Source organism: Pteropus medius, unplaced genomic scaffold, assembly GCF_902729225.1.
Source record: "Pteropus medius unplaced genomic scaffold, Ma_sr-lr_union100, whole genome shotgun sequence".
Taxonomy (NCBI): Eukaryota; Metazoa; Chordata; class Mammalia; order Chiroptera; family Pteropodidae; genus Pteropus; species Pteropus medius.
Window position 1 is genome coordinate 7,656,326 of NW_024351731.1, and position 20,686 is coordinate 7,677,011.

Consider the following 20,686-nt stretch of genomic DNA (forward strand, 5'->3'; position numbering starts at 1 on the left):
GTGGCTCCACTGGGGCGCGAACCCAGGACCTTCTGCGTGTAAAGCAGACATGCTAACTGCTACACTATGGAACCAGGTCCCAGGTTCCTTTTTGTAAGCACAAGCTACACCCTCCTGGGCAGACAGGGCCATCCTTCCTGGTCAGCAGCCAGCACCCACGTTCTTGAAGGGCCTCTGGGAGGAAACGCATGGCCCCTCCTCTGGGCTCAGTGCTGAGCAGGGCCTATGGCAGATGCCACCGGGAGTGTGTCTCAGGGCTGGGAACGGGGCTCCTGCTGGGGGCGGCCAGAAGCCGTAGGTGTGAGACCAGATGCCACAGCCCAGATGCAAGTCACAGAGACCCAAACTCTGTGGGTCCAGACCGCAGGGTGCTCTGATACCACCTGGGCCTCACCCAGCTACGGCTGCCTAGGCTGATCCCATTGCTTCTCAGATGCTAGGAAGGTCACAAAGCACGGACACCAGGATAAAGGCGCACACATTTCTGTACCCAGAAGCAGTGTCCTGTGGAAGCCCCAGCTGGCAGCAGCGGCCCCGGGAGCCTCCGACCTCTGTACACTGCTCACTCACCTTTCACACTTGGCAAGCACTCCTTGGGGCCCCAGGGGCTGCATGCCAAGCAGTGGACACTCCTCCAAGCCTTCAGCTCAAGGCAGTAACATTGCAAGGCCTTTGGAAGAGGCTGAGATGAACTGTGAGCCCACCTTCTGGAAAGGCCTGAGAAGACCAGGCAGAGCCAGGCGACCCATTGGTCTGCACATCTGCACAGGCCAGGAGGCCACCTGGCAAGACCTGTGTGCTATGTTCAGGGATTCTGCTTCAAAATCTGCCTGGATACAGACCTCATGGCTTCCAGGCTCCTCCCCCAAGCGGCCGACGCCCTGTACGGTACCCATGCTCCGTGCCCCTTTCTGGGGCCCTGCAGCCTGTCACTGTATGCACACAACTAGCCCCACACCTGCGTTGGGGCAAGGCCCTGGCCAGACGGGGTACACAGTCATTCCTACAGGGCAGGCTGTGGCCTATCTGACCTGCAGGGCATGTGAGCGTGTGTGCTCACACACTGTGTCCAGACACTGCTCCTCAGCCCTATGAACACCCACAGCCGCTGGGGTATGGGGCGGTCTGCTGCAGACGCAGGTGCTATTTACGGCCCTGTCCCCATGCTTACTCTGCCTAGAAGGAACATGGCCCTGAGCCATCCCTCAAGCGGGCCAGGCCCAGACCAGAAGAACCTGACGTGTGGCCTTCTAGAGTCCACAGCAGAAACTGACCCTGCACTGGGCCCCAGGAAGCTATCAGCAGGTGGCTAACCTGTGCTGGTCCCAAGCTCCGACTCCTTGCAGCAACTCAGGACCAGCTTAGCTTGTAGCACCCAACAGCCTGCTGGTCTCGCCAGACCCAGTGCTGGGTGGATACGTGCTATGGGCACCACTCCCCGCCCGCTCTCAGGAAGAACCCCCCTGGTCACAGGACAGCTGAAAGCGAAAGCAGCAGGTGCACATGGCCGACTGGGGCCTGCCTGCCCTTGTCAGCCAGGGCAACCAGCTACAGTGGCCAGGGCCCCTGTGGCTCTTCTCAGGGCCTCAGTGCCAAGGAAGGGCTCCCTGAGGACCCCCTGCCCCAGTGCAAAGCCGGACGGGGCCCTCAGGAGAAGCACGTGTCTGCTGGAGGTGCTGCGCTAGCCCCCACATACCTGCTGCCCCGAGGTGCTGCATGGTGCCAGCCAGGGAGCTCTGGGCGCAGCCCTCCCCTGGCTAGTGGCAGAGCCTGAGGCACCACGGGGCCCGCGCTGGGCCTTACCTTTGGTGTCGTTGACGGGGTCCATGTGCCGGTAGATGTAGCCCTCCAGATATGAGTGGAACTTGGGTGTGGGCGGGAAGAAGGCCAGGCAGATGGCCATGAGCTCCCAGCCGCGGGCCAGGCTCTCCAGGCGGAAGTTCTCGGTGGTCTGCCGACAAAGCTGGATGTAGAGCTCATCCCGCAGGCCCTGCACGCTCCAGCCCTTGGTGGCGATCTCCAAGGCCACGTGCAGAGGGTCGGCCTTGGCACGTCGGTCGCCCATGTACATCTGGATCAGCTTGAAGATCTCGCATGCCTCCTTCTTCACGTGGCGGTCACTGGTCACGATCATAGGCTTCTTAATGGGCTCACTGCTCCAGGCCAGCATGTTGGCGATGGACACCCTCCGTCGGAAGAGGCCCTGCGTGTGCTTGTTGAAATGCCTCGACGCCCAGTTCTCGATGTCGGTCTCCGAGGACGGCTTGCGCAGGGTAAACGTGGGGAACACACAGCTGGCGCTGGGCATCACGCTGCGTGTCTGCCGGCCACTCTCAAACTGGGCACAGGTGCCGAGGTCCTCGGACTGAGGAGGGCAGAAGGGCTGTGAGGGGTGGGGCCCACCTGACCAGCCAGGTGAGAGGCACTGTGCCTCTTGCTCCACCCGCCCAGCAGACGTGCTATAGCAGTCTCCCCGCAGGAGGGGGCGCAAGGACCCAAGGAGGCCCTGCTTGCAACCTTCATCCTGGGGGCGCCACCTCAGGACACGCCCTCCTTGCTCCTGAGACCAAGGGTTGGGGGGCCAGGGCAACTCTCGGGGCGGGAGGAAGCCTCTTCCTGTCTTGTTGTCCGCTGTCTTCCTGTATATGAGCCGTGGACAGGAATGTGCTCTGAACAGTCCAGCCTGGAGGGGCACTAAGGCAGCCCTGCCATGGGGGACACTGGATGCTCCAGGTCACTGGGCCCTTGGGCACACCTTCCCTGGTGGAGCTGGAAGTAGACTTGAGATAGCCTGACACTGTGAGGCCCTCTGGCCACTGCCAGCTCTGAGCAGATGCCAGGGCAGATGGTCCACCGAGGTTTCATGAAGCAGATGGTGTGAAAGATCAGGGGTCAGGAGGTGAAGACCAGAACATCGGCCCACACCAAGTCCTGGGGCACTGAGCTCCTGGCACATGACCTGGATGGCAGAATCTGACCATCATCTGTGCCTACTACTGCCTAGGGAAGGCACATCAGGCTGGGCCTCTGCTTCAGCCCCAGCTGCAGCCCGGGGCCCTGGGAGTCACTTGGGGCCCTTAAGTGCTTCCTGGTCCCTTCCCTGCATGTGGGAGCTATCTGAGCAGCCCTGGCACTCCACCTGCACAGCTCGTCACCCAAGAGCCCACTCACAGGCAGGAGAAAGAGGCCCCGGGGGTCCAGTAGAGAGCAGCTGTCCACCCACTGCCCCTGTCTCCGTGGCCTGGAATCAGAACATGGCCTGGCCCCTGGTGACTTGTCACATCTGCCCTGCCTCACTGTGGAAGGAGGTGAGGGCGCCCTGCCCCGGTGGTGTTCTCAGGGACATTGGCTGCCTGTCTACACCAGGTCTGGGGATGCCATCTGCCCCACCCGTGCCCCACCGACACCCTGGCTGTGCACCCCTACCTGTGAGGGGTGGAGGTAGGGCTCCGGCGACGCCAGGTTGGTCTGCACCGAGACACTCTTCTCGAGCAGGATCTGAGGGAAGGCGAGCCTCTCCAAGGCGCCCCTCTGCCAGTGCTTGCTCTCCTGCTGGGCCAGCGCCTCGTCCTCGCTGAAGGCACGCACCACGGGTCCGGGCATGGGGAGCGGCACGGCCCCGTCACTCTCGTAGCCGGAGCCGTCCTGCTGGGAGTCCCAGCTGGCTCGCTGCTTCATGTGGAAGTGGACCTGCTGCGCCTCCCACGCCAGCCGCGCATGCGCCAGGAAGGGCTCGGCCCCGCCCCGCGCCCCTTCGGCCTCGCCCGCCTTGGACTCCGGGCGCTTTGGGGCCAAGCTGGGCCCACTCGGTGGCCGCTCTTCGCCCAGGGCCTGCTCGAGCAGGTCGCGGTCCCCCGGGCTGTCCGTGGACGAAGCACTGGGGGCATGACACAGAGAGGGGTTCCTGCTCTTCCTCTTGCGCGTGCCCGGGGAGTAGCCCGTCGAGGACATGGTGTCTTGCTGGCTGGACCAGGACATGGCGTCGTCCTGGGCCTGGGGCAGCGGCGTGGGCGGGAGGGCGTGCCGCAGCTCGGGCCCCTCCATGCTGCTGTAGTCCCCGGATGTGATCCCCAGGCGCTGGTCCCGCAGCGGGCACGGGCTGGGCTGCAGGGAGAGCGAGCCGCCGCCGGGGTTGGGCGCATACTTGTGCCGCGGGCCTGCCCGCAGCCTGGGGCTCGAGCCGGCCTGCTCCACGTACACCAGCTGCCGCACGTACTCCTTGCCCGCGGGGCTGTACTCCAGGCTCAGGAAGCGCTCCGGGCACTTCTGTCGCGTGAGCACCAGCTGCTGGAAGGGCGAGGCGGAGGCCTGTTTGGGCGACTGCGGGAAGGGTAGCGGCTTCCGACCCGGAGACCGCTGGGGCGAGCCAGCCTCATACTGCACGTCCATGGGGGGCTCGTCGTAGATGGGGGCCTGGTACTCGACCGGGGCTCCTCGTAGAGGGGGGCTCGTAGGCGTAGCGCGGGGAGGAGGGCTGTGAGTCGCTGGCAGGCTTGCGGGGCTGGGCCAGCAGCGGGGAGCAGCTGCCCAGCTCAGCCCTCTTCAGGAAGGGGGATGGCCTCCGCTCGGGGAAAAAAACCGGGCCGTCTGCGTCCGGGCCAAATGTCTGCAGGCTGGGTGAGTGCTGCCCACCGGAGGGTTTGCGGGAGCGGCCCCCAGGCTGGCTGTCCAGGGGGTACCCATTGCCCTGCGGGGAGAGGAAGCTGGGCTCCCGGTCTGCAACTTTGATGAGCATGCGCTCCTTGGTACCGGAGTTCCACCGGAGGGAGGAGGTCCTGGGGGGAGAGGGGGACAGGCACAGGTTACCTGAGGGACACAGGAAGTGGAAGGCTGGCCTTGCTACCAGCCCAGACATATTATCCACCTGCCCTGGCTCAGGGTATCTGGAGGCAAGGCCCAGAGGGTCTGGTCATTTTCCATCTTATTCCTTGCCCCAATGGGCGCTGCAGCCTGTGGGGGCCTGGAGCAGCTGGGGTCTCCCGGCGCACACACCTCCTGAGTCGGCCCTGCAGCCCCCTTCAGGGCGCTCTCTGGCCAGGGGCTTCCCCTTCGGACTGCTGCCATCATGACACTCCCTGCAAGGGCCTCTCCATGTGCGTCTCTGCCCTGCTCCCAGCCCAGCAGCAAGCATAGAACTCCTTGAATGTCGGAGAGCCGGCATTGCCCTCCCAGAGGACAGGCCTGACAGGACTCCCTCCCGCCCCGCTCCTGGGCCCAGCACCCACCTTTGCTCCTACCGGCGGAAGGCCGCTGCGCCCGTGCACCTGCATCTCAGGCCGCTTTTCAACCAGAGGCTCCTGTGAGCTCTCAAAGGGCAGTGTCTGCCTGTGCCTGCCCTCACCAGCACTCTTCCCTTGGACGGGGATGACGGGACTGCTCCCCGGTGCCTGCTGAATCCTGAGCCAGACTAAAGGCACCTGCGACCCCGGGAGCCGTGGGGCCCGAATCTGGGCCCCGCCACTCTGCGGGAGTCGTGCTGGACTTCACCTCGTCTGAGATTCACTTGGTGACAACCCTGGGCGACACTGCTCGTGGAGGTGCAGACTCAAGATCCACACCGCACCCTGCCTGCCTAAGGTCAGCACAGCGTCGTGGGCAGGGGCTGGGGGGTGGGGAGCTCTTGCCACTTGCTCACTCCCTCAAGCGACTTCCAGCTGCTTTTAGGGTTTTCTTTTTGTATATAGTATTTTCATGTGCTTGGGATCCACAGCACTGTTTCAAACTGTGGCTTCATATGTTTTATGATTTTTAGAAACTCTTGACCATTGTTTTCTCAAGTATTACTTCATCTCATTTCTTCTCTCTTGTGGGAATCTACCTATTTCTGTCCTTTCCGTCATGTGCCACGTGGTCTCGCGCAGTGTGCCATGTTTCCCATCCCCAGCCTCGCCAGGCTTCACGATGGATAGTTTCTTTTGATATACCTTCCAATTTACTAATTTTCTATTTAGCTATGTTTAATCCGCTCTGACACCCATATACTGAATCCTTAGTTTTGTTATATATTTTGGTTTAAGAATATTTATTCCTTTTAAAAACAGAAAATTTTTAGAGTACTTTTAGATTAATAACAAACTCGAGTGGATATATGAGATTTCCTCACGTTTCCCGCCTATATTCACGCCTCCCCAGTGATCAACATTCCACACGAGAGTGGTACATTTGCTGTAATCAGTGAACCCACATTGACACATTGTCATCACCCAAAGTTCTGTCTACATTACAGTTCACTCTTGGTGCGGTATGTTCTATGGGTTCGGATAAACGTATGATGACACGTACCCCCCATTATAGTATCATACAGAGTATCTTCCCTGCCCTAAAACGCCTCTGTCCTCTGCCTATTCTTCCCTTCCTTCCAGTCCATGGCCAAATCTGAAGCCAAATCAAGGAGCAAATCTTTCGCCTCCAAAGAAGCCAGTCTGAAAGAGCTGCATACCATGTGGCGCCAACTACGTGACGTTCTGGACTCACATGGTGTGCAGCCGTTGCAGACTGGCTTCTTTCCCTTGGTAGTATGCCCCAAGGTCCCTCATTGTCTTTTTGTGGTTTAACATTTCATTTATTCTCAGTGCTGAATAATGTTCCACTGTGTGGATGGACCACAGCTGACTTACCCATCAACTGCTAGAGAACATCTTGGTTTTGGGGACTATGAATAGAGCTGCTATAGACATCCGTGTGCAGGTTTTTACGTGGACGTGTTTTCAACTCCTTTAGGTAAATACCAAGGAGCATGACTGCCGGTTCCTATAGCAAGATTATGTTTAGTTTTATAAGAAACTGCCACGCTGTCTTCCAGAGTGGCTGTGCCCTGTGTACTCACGCCAGCAGTGACAGCCCACATCCTCACCTGTATCTGGTGTTGTCCGTGTTCTAGATGTTGGCCGTCCTAATGGCTGTGCAGTGGTATCTGACTATTGTTTTAATTTGCATTTCTCTGATGATGCGATATGGGGCATCTTTCATGTGCCCAAGCGGCAGGCTGGGAGCGGCCTCCAGCAACCAGAAGCAGAATCCCCAGGAATGGGAACTTGCATCCTGAGCCCTGCTGCTGTCTGACTTCTCCTTGGGGTGGGGAGGTCGAGCTGCTGAGACTGTCGCTGAGCAGCAGGGTTTGACCCTGGCTGTGCCAGGGGGGCCACGTGCCGGCGCGCTGGAGTGGGCTGCCTCGCCGCCCATTTCAGGCCCTCTCACCCTGAACTCACGCCACTGACCTTGTTCTCCAGCTCCCAACTCACCCACCCCTCACGAGTAGGACTTGTGGCCCAGTGACCATCAGAGGACAGAGGGAGAGGGACCAAAATGCACAACTGGTTTCTTGAGAAGCTTGAGATTTCTACTTCCCGTGATGAGGAATTAACTCATCTTCCCACAGCCCCCTGCCCTGCACCCCCACCTGACGCCACTGCTGTGCCCCTCGGGAGTCCTCCCTGAACCCTCACCTCCACTTTCCAGGCCTTGCATCTGCTTCTTATCCAGAGTCCCTTAAGTATGTTCCCCTGGGACCACTGAGTGGCCCTTTCTAGTCAGCCTCCCTGGTCTGCCCATGGGCCTCCGCCTCTTTATGGCTCCGCAGACCAGGAAGCCGGTCTTTCTCCCCAGCCGTTCCCCAGTTCCTTGCCATCTCCGCTACGGTGGGAGGCACCAAGGTGGGGAGACACCACTGCTCCTAAATAACAAGGGACGACTGCCTGGGTGTGGCTGTTCGGTGGACACTTTCGAATCATGGGGGAGGAGACCCTCCCCCTGCTTCCGGAAGTGCTGGAGGTCAGGTGGACAGGGGCAGGGGTGGGCGTTGAAAGGGCTGGCACAGTGACAGGGCTCCATGGAGCTCAGGGCGTCTCTCTGAGGGCCTCCTTTCAAAAGAAGACTGGAGAGCACTGGGCACAACCGAAGCCAGGGGAAGCACCGCTCCGCTGCCGCCTCTTCAGACGGCCGCCTGCTCTGCATGTGGCACCTGGGCCTGACACCATGAGCTGCAGTCTGGGACGCAGCTCCCAGGGGCATGCTCACGTGCACCAGCAACAGACTGCACATGCGAAGGGGCGTTGGAGGGACAACTTGAACTACCCCGTCCTCCAGCTGAGTGCACCGTGAGGCTCACGGCCTGGGCCGCAGCGAGACGGGCTGCTTCCTGCCTCCCTGCTCCTGGCAGACCCACCTGCAGTGCCTGGGGCGGGTGGCGGCGTCTCCTCCCCAGTCTGTCCACAAACATCAGCATCTCTGTTCTCCCCGCTCTGCCTGAGTGCACGCACCCCCCAGAACGATGTCCAGCCCGGCCCGCACCCGGGATGGCAGAGCCATAGCAGCAGTGGGCTACCAAAGACTAGGTGGGCAAGGCTGGGGACCTGACCTGACCTGCCCATTAGGCAATGGTTCCCAGTGCTTGATGTGACCGATGCCACCCTAAGAAGCAAGCTGTGCTCAGTGACCAGTTCGCTCCAGGAGGGCTGGGTGGTATCGTCGCGAAGGAAAGTTCTTACAGAGGCCGTGGGCGTGGACTTGTTTACTGCCTTGGATCTCACAGCCCTTAAGCAGCGGTGCCACCTGGCTATGAGCTGCCTGTGTCCTTGAAGGCCACCTGTGCCCAGACCCCGTCCCCTGTTGGTGCAGAGACCCGAGCCCTGGCTTCTGTCCACAAGCTCTCTCAGGAACTTCTGTTTAGCTCTGGGTTGTCAGCTCCCATCTTTGGTCTCTCAGCCCCACGCGCCTTTGAAAGTTGGTCCCAGGACAGCCGCAGTGCAGAGGCCTCGTCCAGTCACCACCCACACCCCACTTTACTGATGGGGACATGGATGCACAGGGAGGCTGGGAATACTCCCAGCCACACTGCTGGACACAGGACAGGCTCAACTCCCCTTCCTGATGTGTCGAGGTGCAAACCCAGCTACCATTCTCACCTCAATCTTAGACCTGTGGAGCAAACTGCCACAGGCCCTCAGATCTTCAAAGTGTCCCCTAAGCCTGGTGCTACTCCTGGTCTGTGCTGGGGGCACCCAGGCCACCCAGAGGCACAAAGGCTGCCTAGACCCCACAGGCAGAGGAGGAGGTGCTTGCTCCAGCCAGACACACAAATTGGCCAAGGGATGGTCCTGCCCAGCCTAACGGCTGCTGCACCCCCAAATCCTGAGTCATTCTAGAATCTTCCAAACCCAGGACCAAGAGAGGCCAAGACTCCCTCCCTAGGACTAAAACCAGTCTTCCCCTCCATCTGGGAAGAGCTCCCAGCAAGGCTATGTGCTGAGGACCCCCAGGCCCTCGTCCCTCCGCCGCAGGCCTGGGCAGCACCGCGGGCGCCATGATTCCCCAGGGTGGGCAGTGACAAGGCTTCTGTTCAACGAAAAGCTGCCACCTGAGCCCAGGGGCCACTCCAGGAGGCCTCTGCCCAGCTGCTCACGCCCCACTGCCCCGCGCAGGGCCCCGCGTGCTGGGCGTGTCCAGCTAGTTGCCTCCTGCCGACCCAGACTCTTCCAGCTGAGCCAGGAATTGCCGAGAAAACCACCCTCGGGTCAGAGTGGGGCCGAGCCTGAGATGACGGGTCCCACCTGTAGTGAAGAAGCTGGCCGTCCGCATTGTAATCCCGGTAGATCTCGTAGTCCTTCTCGAGGAACATTCCTGGTGGTGAAGAACTGGAATGAGCAAAGTGGAAAAATGATATGAACGTAAGTGTAGTAACTTAAACATATGGCACATTTAAAACACACACCTCGCCCTTTCAGTTTCTCAGAAATGATCTCGGTGCCCTGGCTTCTGCCCACAAAGCTGTCCCCTTCATCAGGTCAAACAGGTACTTCTCCTGCCATAAGCCCGCCTCCCAGAGTGCCTGGAACATCGCCTGCATGGAATGGACTGGGACCCACCTGCCCTGCACAGGGACAGCCCCACCGAGGCTCTGTGCAGAGGCAAGGACGCCGACCGCCTGCCCTGGATTGTAGGAGCTCAGGTACCTGGAACGGGGGCCTCTATTCTAAGGGCACCACGAGGCGGTCAGTGAGAATCACAGCTCTGTCCAAACATGGCCAGGTGCCCCGAGAAGAAAGCAGGGGTGGAAACACCTTCGTGGGGACACAGCTTCCTGGGGCAGCTGTGTCAGGGAAGGGCGTCTCTCACTGCCTATATGTAACATTCTGGAAATGTAGTCAACGCAATGAGATTTTTAAAAAGCAAGAAATTTAAATATATGAAAGAGATAAAATTATCATCAGTAGCCAACCTAGAAAAACTAAAGACTCAACCACAAAACTGAGTTCACTCGCAGAATGCATGGGACTCACTGTGACCCAGGAGTAGCACGGGCTTGCACTTTGAGCCCACAGCAAGCTAAGGCCGTCTTAACTACTGAGAGGACCAAGGGCCTGGTGGCACCCATGCAAGAGCAGATGGACGGCAGGTGTGCCGGAGGGACATGTGCATCGTGAGCAAATGCAGGCTTTGGGGGATGAAGTCGGTCCCTCCTGGCTCCACACGAAGGTGGCTCCAGACAGATTCAGGCCTCAACATGAAAGATAAAACTATAAAGCTAACACAAGACATGTAAGATGATATCTTTGAACCTAGGCCAAGGAGGAACTTTTTAAACAAAACATTATAAACATAAACCACAAGGCAAAAAACTAGTAAATTTGGTTGCATCAAAATCAAGGACACCAGGATAGCAGGCAGATGACCAAGTAGAAGATCCTCACAATGTCTGAAACCAACAAGAAAATGACATCTGGAATGTGTAAGGAATTCCTGCAAGCACAGAAAGTAAGCCAGCAGCTCCAGCAGAAAAATGAGTTAAAACAAAACAAAACAGGCAATTCACATCAGAGAGAACTCACAGGATAAATGTTCATGACAAGAGAGGAAAAATCTTGGCAAACGAGGAAAATCAGAGCATAGATGAGACCTACTCAGCTGATCAGACCCGCTGAGAAAGTGGGTATTGGGGCTGCCCACACCGGGCCGCAGCACAAATCCCGGGCCCCCTAGCTGCCCCCGCCCCGCCAGCCATGCCCCGGGGCTGAAGGTGCAGAGAAGGCAGGATGGGGCCACTGGGAGGAAGGCAGGCCCCACAAGATGACACTCTACAGGCAGGACACCTGCGGACACGGACATCAGAGGGGCTGACGATGAAAAGCACACAGCTGGACTGACAGTGATGATGAGCGAAATCCTCTCCCTGCAGCAACGACCGCAGTAAATATAAGATGACGCTCAGAATGGATGAAAAAGAAAACAAACGGCTACCCGTTACTTATAAGAAACACACCTAAAATATAAGCAGGAAGGGTTATCTTTTGGGAAAGGATGTTGAGAGGCAAATACTCATCAAAGAGAAACAGTGGCACCGCTTTAATGTCAAACAAAGTCGGCTTCAAGGCAAAAATCAGGAGGGGTAAAAGGGCAACTGTGTAACAGCAAAAGGAAAACTTCAGCAGGGAGACAAGATTCCAAGTTGATTTGCAGCCACTCCATGGCTTCTACATAGAAGGAGGAGAAACAGACAAATCCCACCATTCCAGCGGGGGGCTTCACCTCCCAGAATTGACAGATCGGGCAGACACAGTTAGTAAGAAACCTGATGGACGCAATGAACAGTTTTGACCTAATTGACAAAGAGAGAACTCCAGACCTAACAAACAGGATAGAGATTATTTTTTGAAGCAGTCATAAAATCATTTATAAAAATTCAGGATTGAGGCCACAAAGCAAGTCTCAAAAAAAAAAAAAAATCATGCTTTCAGAACAAATTGAAATTCAATTGGCAATCAAGAACAAGAAAGAAAATAACCGACGGTTTTGGAAAATAAGACATTTCTAAGTTACAACTGAGTCAAAGAAGCAGGCTTAATTAAAATTCGAAAGTATTTAAAACTGAACAATGATGCCGAGTCTACATCGCAAAGCCGTGCAATGGAACTGAGGTCGGAAGCTGAGGGAAGTCTGCGCCTCGCCAGTTCACTGTAGAAAGAACAGTGGGAACAAAAGAGTTAAACTTCCAACACAGGAAAGCGGCGAGAAAACAACACCAGAGAAAGTGGAATAAAGCCCAATAAGAGCAAAGACATGAAAGACTCACTGGAGCCAAAAGGGTTCTCTGAACACACCAGTGAAACAGAAACCCTTCTACAACCGAACGAGAGAGAGCATGCGCACACAACCTCAGGTGACAAGGGACACGACAATCTCAAAACAGAAGCACACCATGAGTAGCTTTATGCCAATGTGTTTATAAACAGGTAAATGGACAACTTAATAGAAAAACATTTTATAAAATTGGATTTAGGTATTAAAAAACCCAAACATTCCTGCAAGCATTAAAGAAATAGAATCAATAGTTAAAACTCTATCCGGACCAGCCCTGGGCCTGACGGTGTACGAGTGCCACACACCTGGAAGCAGACGGTGGTTCGGAGGACAGAAGACACGCCGCGCTCTCAGAGCCAAAACGAAAACAGCCAAAAGCAGAAAAGGAGTGGGCAAGCACAGGCCGCTTTTTCTTACCAACGTGGAAAAAAAAATCCTAAATAAAATATTAGCAACCTGAGTCTATTTACAAAATTACACAAACCAAGTATCCCAGGAATGCAAGAAACACAGAATAATTTTTTAAAATACCAACTGCAGTGGCATCCTGGTACACAGGACCACGACTGGGTGCTCATGCTCTCAGAAGTCCAAGCAAGGTCCAGGTGTCAACAGGGCTGGTTCCTTCTGAGGCCTGTCAGGGACACTGTTCCAGGCCTGTCCCCAGCTTCTTGGCTTGTAGACACATCGCTTCAATCTGTGCCTGTAGTCACATGGCTTCTCGCTGTGTCTCTAAGACCACCAGCCCCACGGGATCAGGGCCCACCCTACTCCAGGTGACTGCACCTCAACTAATCACATTTGGAAAGACCCTACGTCCAATCATGGTCTCACCCTGAGGTCCTGGGGGTTAGGACCTCAACATCTTTTGGAGACACGATTCGACCAGGAACACTGACAGCAACAGACTCCGAAAATACACTCCATCAAATACTACACCCATTCATGAAGAAAGGCATAGCCACCGCATCACAGGGAAGCAAGCCTGCAGCCTGACCGCTGGGACAAGGCCAGGGTGCTGGTCCGCCCTGGTCCAGTTCTGGCCATCGTGGGGCAGTGGGCCAGCATCTCGGGAGAGAGATGACGAGTCTTTAATGAGATTAATGAGAGCTCAACGAAAGTGTAAAAACAAGCCTGACATATAAAAACCAATATCTATTTACCAGTGACGATCAAAAAATATGACTTTAGAAAGATAATTTGCAAAAGCCAGTGCTATAAAGTTGATACAGCACCTAGAAACATACCGTAAAATTATGCAAGTCCTTAGTTGTGGAAAGTATAAAAGACACTATTTCCATATGTGGGAGAAGACAGTGTAATAGACGTCTGCCTCACCCAAACTGACCCATGAATCCAACGCAATTCTAAGTCAAGTCCACACAGGGCTCCTGGTGGGAATCCTGATCCCGCAGATCTCATAACCCTCCTTTATGGCAGAGCATCTAAGACGCTTTTGGAAAAAAGACACTCCATCCTCTAGACAGGGCGCTGGGCAAGGTGGGGCACTGGCTTCTCCAGGCCCAGCCCCAGCGTGTGGGTGACAAAGACATTTGGCAACTGAACCCTAAAAGAACCCAGTCTCTTTACCTAATTACTCAGATGAGTAAAGAACTATAAAGAACTCAAAATCATCACAATCCAATAAAAATGAGCCGTTCTCTGAGCCCTGGGTAAGAAGAAACAGAACAGGACACCAGAGGTCACACCCAGCACACGTGCCATCTGCTTTCTCCTCCTGCTCATCCCTGGGGCCGTGGCTCCCGTGATGGAAGGTCCACCTTCTGGGGACGACTCCAGGCGACCCCTGGAGCCACGCAGACCCACCGAGCCGCGGACATCTCCTTGGCCTCTGATCCCGTGTGCGCCCTGCCCTCCCCAGCCCGAGCGGGGGCACCATGGCCAGCTGTGCAGTCCCCAATGCACCAAATCCGCATGCCGTCTGCAATGGCCCTGCCACTTCTTGGTGGCCAGTTTTGGTGCCAGGCCCTTGCGTGTCATTCTCAGAGGAGCAAGACGGGCCCCACAGCGCAAATCGGGTCTCGGGCACTTTGCGGTTTCCACCGCCTCCGGTAAGAGGCGGCCTGCGCCGCACCTGCCCTGCGCCGCACCTGCCCTGCCCGGGCCTCACCTGCCGCTGTCCTCCTTCACAGCGCCGAAGGCCGCGTGCCGGCTCCTCCCCAGCTGCTCCTGCGCCTTCTCGCCAGCGTCGGGCTCGGGCTCCAGGGAGGAGCTGGTGCTGCCGTCGCGGCTGACGCTGCTGCCGCGCCCCGGGCTGTTGTCCGCCGAGGCGCGGGGGGACTCGGTGTTCTGCTTCAGCGTCTGCAGCTTGGCTAAGGGGATGATGTCGCAGCCCTGCGGCCGGTGCCACACGGTGCGCTGGGTGGTGGCGCTGTAGTAGTAGAAGCGCGACGTGTTGGGGTCGAAGAGCTCCCACCACTGGTTCTCGCTCGTGCGCTTGATGCGGACGCCGGCCGGCGGGTCCCACACGCACTCGCCGGTGACCAGGTTGGCGTACATGCGCTCGCGGGTACGCGGCTCGATGATCTCCACCCACTCCAGCCTGGGAGAGAACGGCAGGGTCAGCGCGGGCGGAGCGGGCAGGGGCAGGCTCCGCACCCCTGGCCCTGCACCTCCTAATTTGGGGTTGACACAATCAGTCCGTAACAAAAATAATTTCTGATTTACAGAAAAGTTAGAAAAACAGTCTTCCTCCTGATTCCCCACATTGCACCCCACACTACACATGCAAAGGTCAAGGTCTGGCGTGAGGATGCAGAGGAGCAGAGGGGGGTAGGGGGAGGAGGCGGGGCTCGCTCTGTCCCACAGCCGACAGGCCCCCCTTCCCCGTTTCCCCAACACCGCACTGCTGCTCTTCCTCCAGGGGCGGCAAGGGTTGCGTGGTGAGACACTGTGCGTGACTGTCCTGCTTCTCACCACGCTCAGCATCGGGGACCAGTCTTGCCTGCAGCAATCATTATGGTGCTACCGGCCAAATGCGATGACCTGCTTCTGTTACCCCCCCACATGTATGGTCGGAATTCTGTCCTGAGTGTCCTACAATAAAGAGATGGCTGCTGCGAGGTGACAGCGTGACATTTTTCTGCTTTGCTGTAACTTCCAAATTTCTACAATGATTACTTTTGCAATTGGAAAAAAATTAAGCTAAATTATCCCCTATTAAAATAGTGTATTTTTTTGAGGAGCATTTTAGATCTTGCTCCCTAGCATATGTCATCAGTTTGGCTCAAATAAACTCTTGTAAAAATTTTAAAAAATAATAGTATATTTTTCAATTATGGCATACAATAACATTTTCGTATCAGTTTTTAAAGTTTTAAACACTTAGTGCACAATATTTCCATCACCTACACACTCTCACACTGGCCTTGGTCTTTCCTTGGCGGTGGGGTCTCTGGGTGTCTCCTTGGGGCTGCGGTCAATGGTTCTGGTGAGGATGCGTATTTTAATGTCAGGGAAGGACATCCACAGTTAATGATTAAATGAAGCTATATAGATTCTTAAAAAAAAAGCCAAGTGTTTATATATTTGTATAGAAATTTGCGGGAAAGGTCACAGCAAGTATCAGAAGGGGTTGTCCAGGACTAGTGGGACATGGTACAATTTTACACCAAATTTTTTCTCTTGTAATGGAAATTTTCGAACATCGTAAAAACCGATTAGCATGAGGAATTCCCACGCATGCGGTTTCAAATGTTCCCTGATTAATGAGGTCAAGCACCTTTCTCATATTCATGAACCATATATATTTTTCATTTAATAAAAACATGACTTTTGCCCATTAAAAATTTTTTTCTAATTTGCAGTTGTATTTTTCAAAAATATATATGTATTCTCGATAGCAATCTCCTGATTATATTGTATTACAAATCTCTCCTGCAGCTTACCTTTTCATTCTTTATGGTGGCTTCGCTCTTTGATGAAAAGTTTTTAATTTTAGTATAGTTGAATTTATAAGTCATTTCCTTTATGATTTCTCTTCTTTCTACTGTGTTTAAGAATCTTAAATCTTAAGATTTCCTACCTGTTAAGTCGAAAACATTCGAAGCTGACTTGCAAAGTTTTATAGCTTTGCCTGTCACGTTGAAGCCCTAATCTGCCTGGGTTGTTTCTGTTTACCGGGTGACATTGCACACTCCCCACGTAAGAAACCAGGGCACTCCATGATGGACAGTGCCAGTGCACCTGTGTCTGAGCTCTCTGCTGGCTCTGCTGGTCAAACCTTCTCTGACCTGCACCTCGTTGTCTTAATCATGGTAGCTTTGCACAGTGTGCATTTCCCAAGTCCCCACGTCCTCTGCTTCTTCAGTCATGTCTTGGCTATTTGTGTGTGACTCTGTTCTCCCCTACAAATTGCAGAATCAGCTTGTTGATGTGCACAAACTCTGTTGGCACCTTTGCTGGATCTATTCCAGGAGAAAAGAAAAAAGCCTTTGTCACGATTTAGTCTCCCACCCAAATCACAGTGTATCCACTCATTCATGTCTTCTTTAAAGGGTATGAACGTGTTTTGTCAGATTTATTCCTAGGTTTTATATATACACACACTTGTGATTGTAAATGGTACTTGTATTGTAAATGTAAATAACTCTTTAAAAATAATACCATGACATATACACAGAAACATGTACAGGACATGAAGATAAGTATAATGAGCAATTATGAACTGACACTTGTACAGCCATCACTCATCAAGAAATAAAACAAGGCAGCATCCCAGACACCCCCTACATCACACGTCTGCTCACCCCAAGGGGACCGCCGAGTTTGAAAGCAGTCACTTCCTTGCTTTCAAAGTTTTACCATATTTGAGGGTAACCCTAAACAAACCCGTTTAGGTGTATCTAATTTTGAATTACATATTCATGCAGGAAAACTATATTTTTGTGTTTTGCTTCTTTCACTTAAAACAAACTCGTCCCTGCTGGTCAGCCGTGCTGATGGACATCTGGACTGTCTGCCTTTGGGGATTATTTCTCACAATTGTGCTGTGAACATCCTGTATGTGGACTCCGGCTGCGTGCACAGAGGTGCGGCTCTGGGTCCCAGGAGTGGGCCCCAACTGTCCAGGGGACACCGACTTGTGTTGTTTGGAGCCGTGCACAGCACTGCCTGTCACTCCACATCCTGGCCTGCCTGTTGTTTCTCAATTTTTGCAGTTAACTTTATAGATAATTTTCAGATTGTTGCTGGTGTACAGACATGCAGTTTATCTTGTGTACTGGTTTTATAAGCAAGCTTGGTGAGTTTTCTATCGACTCTAATAATTTACTACAGATTCACTTGTGAATAAACAAGGAATAACTGACCTGTTGCCATTTGCATATGATACTGTTGCGAGATTCTCGAACAGAGAGATGGGACATTGAGGCTATAAGCAGGAAGCAGCGTTTATTGACGCCGGCACAGGCTCAGCGGATTCTTATCCAAAGGCCGGGCCCTGATTGTAACACTGCCGGCTGTTTTACACAGTCCCGCACTTCCGCATTCGTACAGCTTGATATAAGGAAGGAGAACATTGATTGGTTGCCAAGCTATGCAAAAACTGACGTCAGCCAGAGAGTCCTGGGGGGTTAGTCTAAAACTAACTTGTTCGAGCAGGAAATGGCCAGGCAGGGTCAGGCTGCCACAAAACAATGTAATTATCGGTAGAGCAAACACAAACTACTTGGCAGATGAATGGTTAAAAAGAATCACTCTCCTTTTGTGTTCTATAGTTTCACTATAATATCGAAATGAAGGACTTGTGGGACTCCTGGATCCGAGGGTTGGAATCTTCAAACAAGTTTTGGACAATTCTCCATCTTTTTAAACATGACCCCTCAACCCCTTGACTCTTTTTCTGGAACCCCCACATTAAGCCCGACAGACACGCTTTTCACAGGATCCCCATGCCTCCATGTGGCTCACACCCCCCATCTCCAGTCATCTGCCTCATTCCAGGTCATTTCTGTAGTTCCTCTTTCTACTTCATTAATTCTCTCTTCAGCTGTGTTTAATCTGCTGGTTCTTTTCCAAATCTCCACTCTCATCGTTTAGGGTCTCCTGCTCTTTGCTCACATTGGTAAGCCTCTCTTATTTCTTTAAACATAGTATCCTGTGTCTGATCATTCCAATGCTGGCATCTGTATGGGCCTGTTGCTACTGGGTCTCACTGGTCGTGGCCATTTCCTGATACGTGGCCCTTTTGTGGCAGGGTTGCTACGCACTATTGGGGGAACTCATGATGGGGAAGTTGGGCGCCGGTGCCCACCCCGTCCACAGTACAACGCACAACGCTCAGCACCCTTGAAGCCTCACACCTCCCTCTCGCTTCCTGTCCACAAATGTCCCAACAACTGCCTCAAAGAGAACCTGGAGAGCAGCGGGGGTTTCCGTAACAACAGCTTTCCCCTGAGACCCTCAGTCAGTGTGTGGTTCAGCCCTTCACCCTGTGCCACTCCCCCTCTGCTCCCATCGACGAAGCCTCAGACCCCAGGGGACTGGCAGGACCCCGGGAGTACTCCCTTAGGGAACTGCTGCTTCTCTGGGTGTCCTTGCCCTGAGTCTCAGCCCTGTGTAACCCGGCAAATGTGTCCACTCTACAACCTGTTCCCCTCCACCTGCGTCACACTGGGCCGCTCTTGGGGGAGCTCTGTGCCTGCCCACAGCCACTGTCCGTCACACACTGGTCCTCCTGCAGAAGGAAGAGCAAGGCTGGGTGGGCATCTGGGATAGAGGCTGGGAGAAGGTGTCCTAGAAGCACAGGACAGGAGGTAGACCCGTCAGCGGTGTCATCAGGACACAGCTGTCTCTGGGCCCCTGGGTCTCACTAGTGAACCTGTAAGGCTGTGCAGAGGTGCCAAGAGCCCCCAGTGGGAGCCCAGGGCCCTCATCTCCAGGGACACACCTTCCAAGCCCGGCCTCCACAATCGCCAACCCGATGCTCACTTAGGATGGCTATATAACGATTTTTTAAAAACCATAACAAAAAGTATCGGAGAGGATGTGGGAACACGGGAACTTCTACGTATTGCTGGTGGGAACGTAAAATGGCAGAGCCACTTTGGAAAAGTTTGGCAGTTCCTCAGAAAATCAAGCACGGAGTTACCACAGGACTCAGCAGCTCCACTGAGGCATCTACCCAAGAGGAGCGGGCGACTGTGCGTCCACACGAAGCCGTGCACAAACGTTCACAGCAGCTTGTTTACAACAGCCACAGGGGAAACAACCCAAACGCTGTGGCCTGATGAGCGGAGGAGGAAATGGCTCTCGGTACAGTGGAGTGTCACTCAGCCGTAGAGAGAGAGGAAGTGCTGACACGTGTCACCACGTGGATGAACCCTGAAGACACTACTACAGTGAAAGAAGCCAGACACAAAAGATTAGTATTATGCGATTCATTTATTCAAATTGTCCAGAAGAAATTCAAAGAGAGAAAGTAGATTAGTGGTTGCTGAGTAACTGTGAACACAGGACCAGGCTCTGCGCTCCCGTTCTTGGGTGGACTGTGCATGTGGGAGGTGCAAATAAATCCTGAACTTTCAAAAGTGTGTGTGTGTGCACACTGTCGCAGTGGAAGGGGCGAAGCAATTCTGAAACGGCTTTGGACGCATCACGAGAGAAGCAAATGCATCACAGGTCAGTGCGCTGATGCTCCTGGGAGCAGGGTTCTTGCCACAAGAGAAGGGACACAGCTGTGCACCAGAAGATGGCCAGAAAACGGCCCCTGGGAGCACACTGCCATCGACGGTGTCAGTGTAAACTCAGTGTTTCTAATGCATGTGAATTTTGCGTCCACGTGTGTGCTCACGTGCACATTCATGCACACTCTCTACTCTGCCTGCTGAAAGGTCCAAGAAGCGAACACGCTGCTGGAGCCACAGTGCACCGAGCAGCCGGCTGGTCCTCCAACACGCCTTCCCAGAAGGAGGCAGGGCTCCTCGAGAAATAGCTGATTCGGGGCAGGGCTGGCGGTACGAGATGTGCCTGGAGCATGTGGTTAGGCCAGAAGGAGGAAGGAATCCAAGAATCACGCGCACACAGGCGACAGGAAACAGCCTGAAGGAACCTCACCGGCCCAAGCCGGGGCGGCAAGAATGTAAAGCGATGAAGTGCAGGAGTGAACCACAAATGTGTAAAACAAAAAGGAAATCCCGAGTCCAAACCGGGAACGAATGAATGCGTGCAGGCACAGGGAGGGGCTCATGTTCTCGCACGGTCACGGGGTGCTAGGGCTGGGACGCTGGCATCCTGCACCTGTCCCCGGAAAGATGGGAGCACGAGAGAAGTGATGAGAACACCGCAGAGCGAGGGGAGCGCGGGGAAAGCAGTCACGGCGGCCTGGGGCGCGCGGCCGCGGGCCGGGACGGGGCGTCTGCCTGCAGAGCGGACGGCTGAGGAGGACGCGACACCAGTGCGTGGCACCTGGCTAAGAAGTTCCTAGACAATCCCAAACCGAGCGCTCTGTTTAAAAAGGGCAACTATTACCTTTAAAGGTGTTGGTGTCACGAAAGACACAGAAAGGCTGTGGAAAGCCTCCAGATTACGGAGAGGCGAGCAGACGTGTGGCGGGATGTGCGCCCGTGGGGAAAGCGCATGCCGCAGGGCC

The 20,686-nt window shown here is 54.6% G+C and overlaps 1 protein-coding gene across 1 annotated transcript in view; it reads right to left on the minus strand.

Moving 5' to 3' along the window:
• The window catches only part of ARHGAP39 (Rho GTPase activating protein 39), a 66,984-nt gene that overhangs the window by 12,844 nt on the left and 33,454 nt on the right, over positions 1 to 20,686 (minus strand). Inside the window, 5 exon segments of the mRNA XM_039846136.1 lie at positions 1,804 to 2,365; positions 3,427 to 4,441; positions 4,443 to 4,775; positions 9,549 to 9,632; positions 14,207 to 14,638. Of these exon segments, the coding sequence (XP_039702070.1) occupies positions 1,804 to 2,365; positions 3,427 to 4,441; positions 4,443 to 4,775; positions 9,549 to 9,632; positions 14,207 to 14,638 (2,426 nt within the window).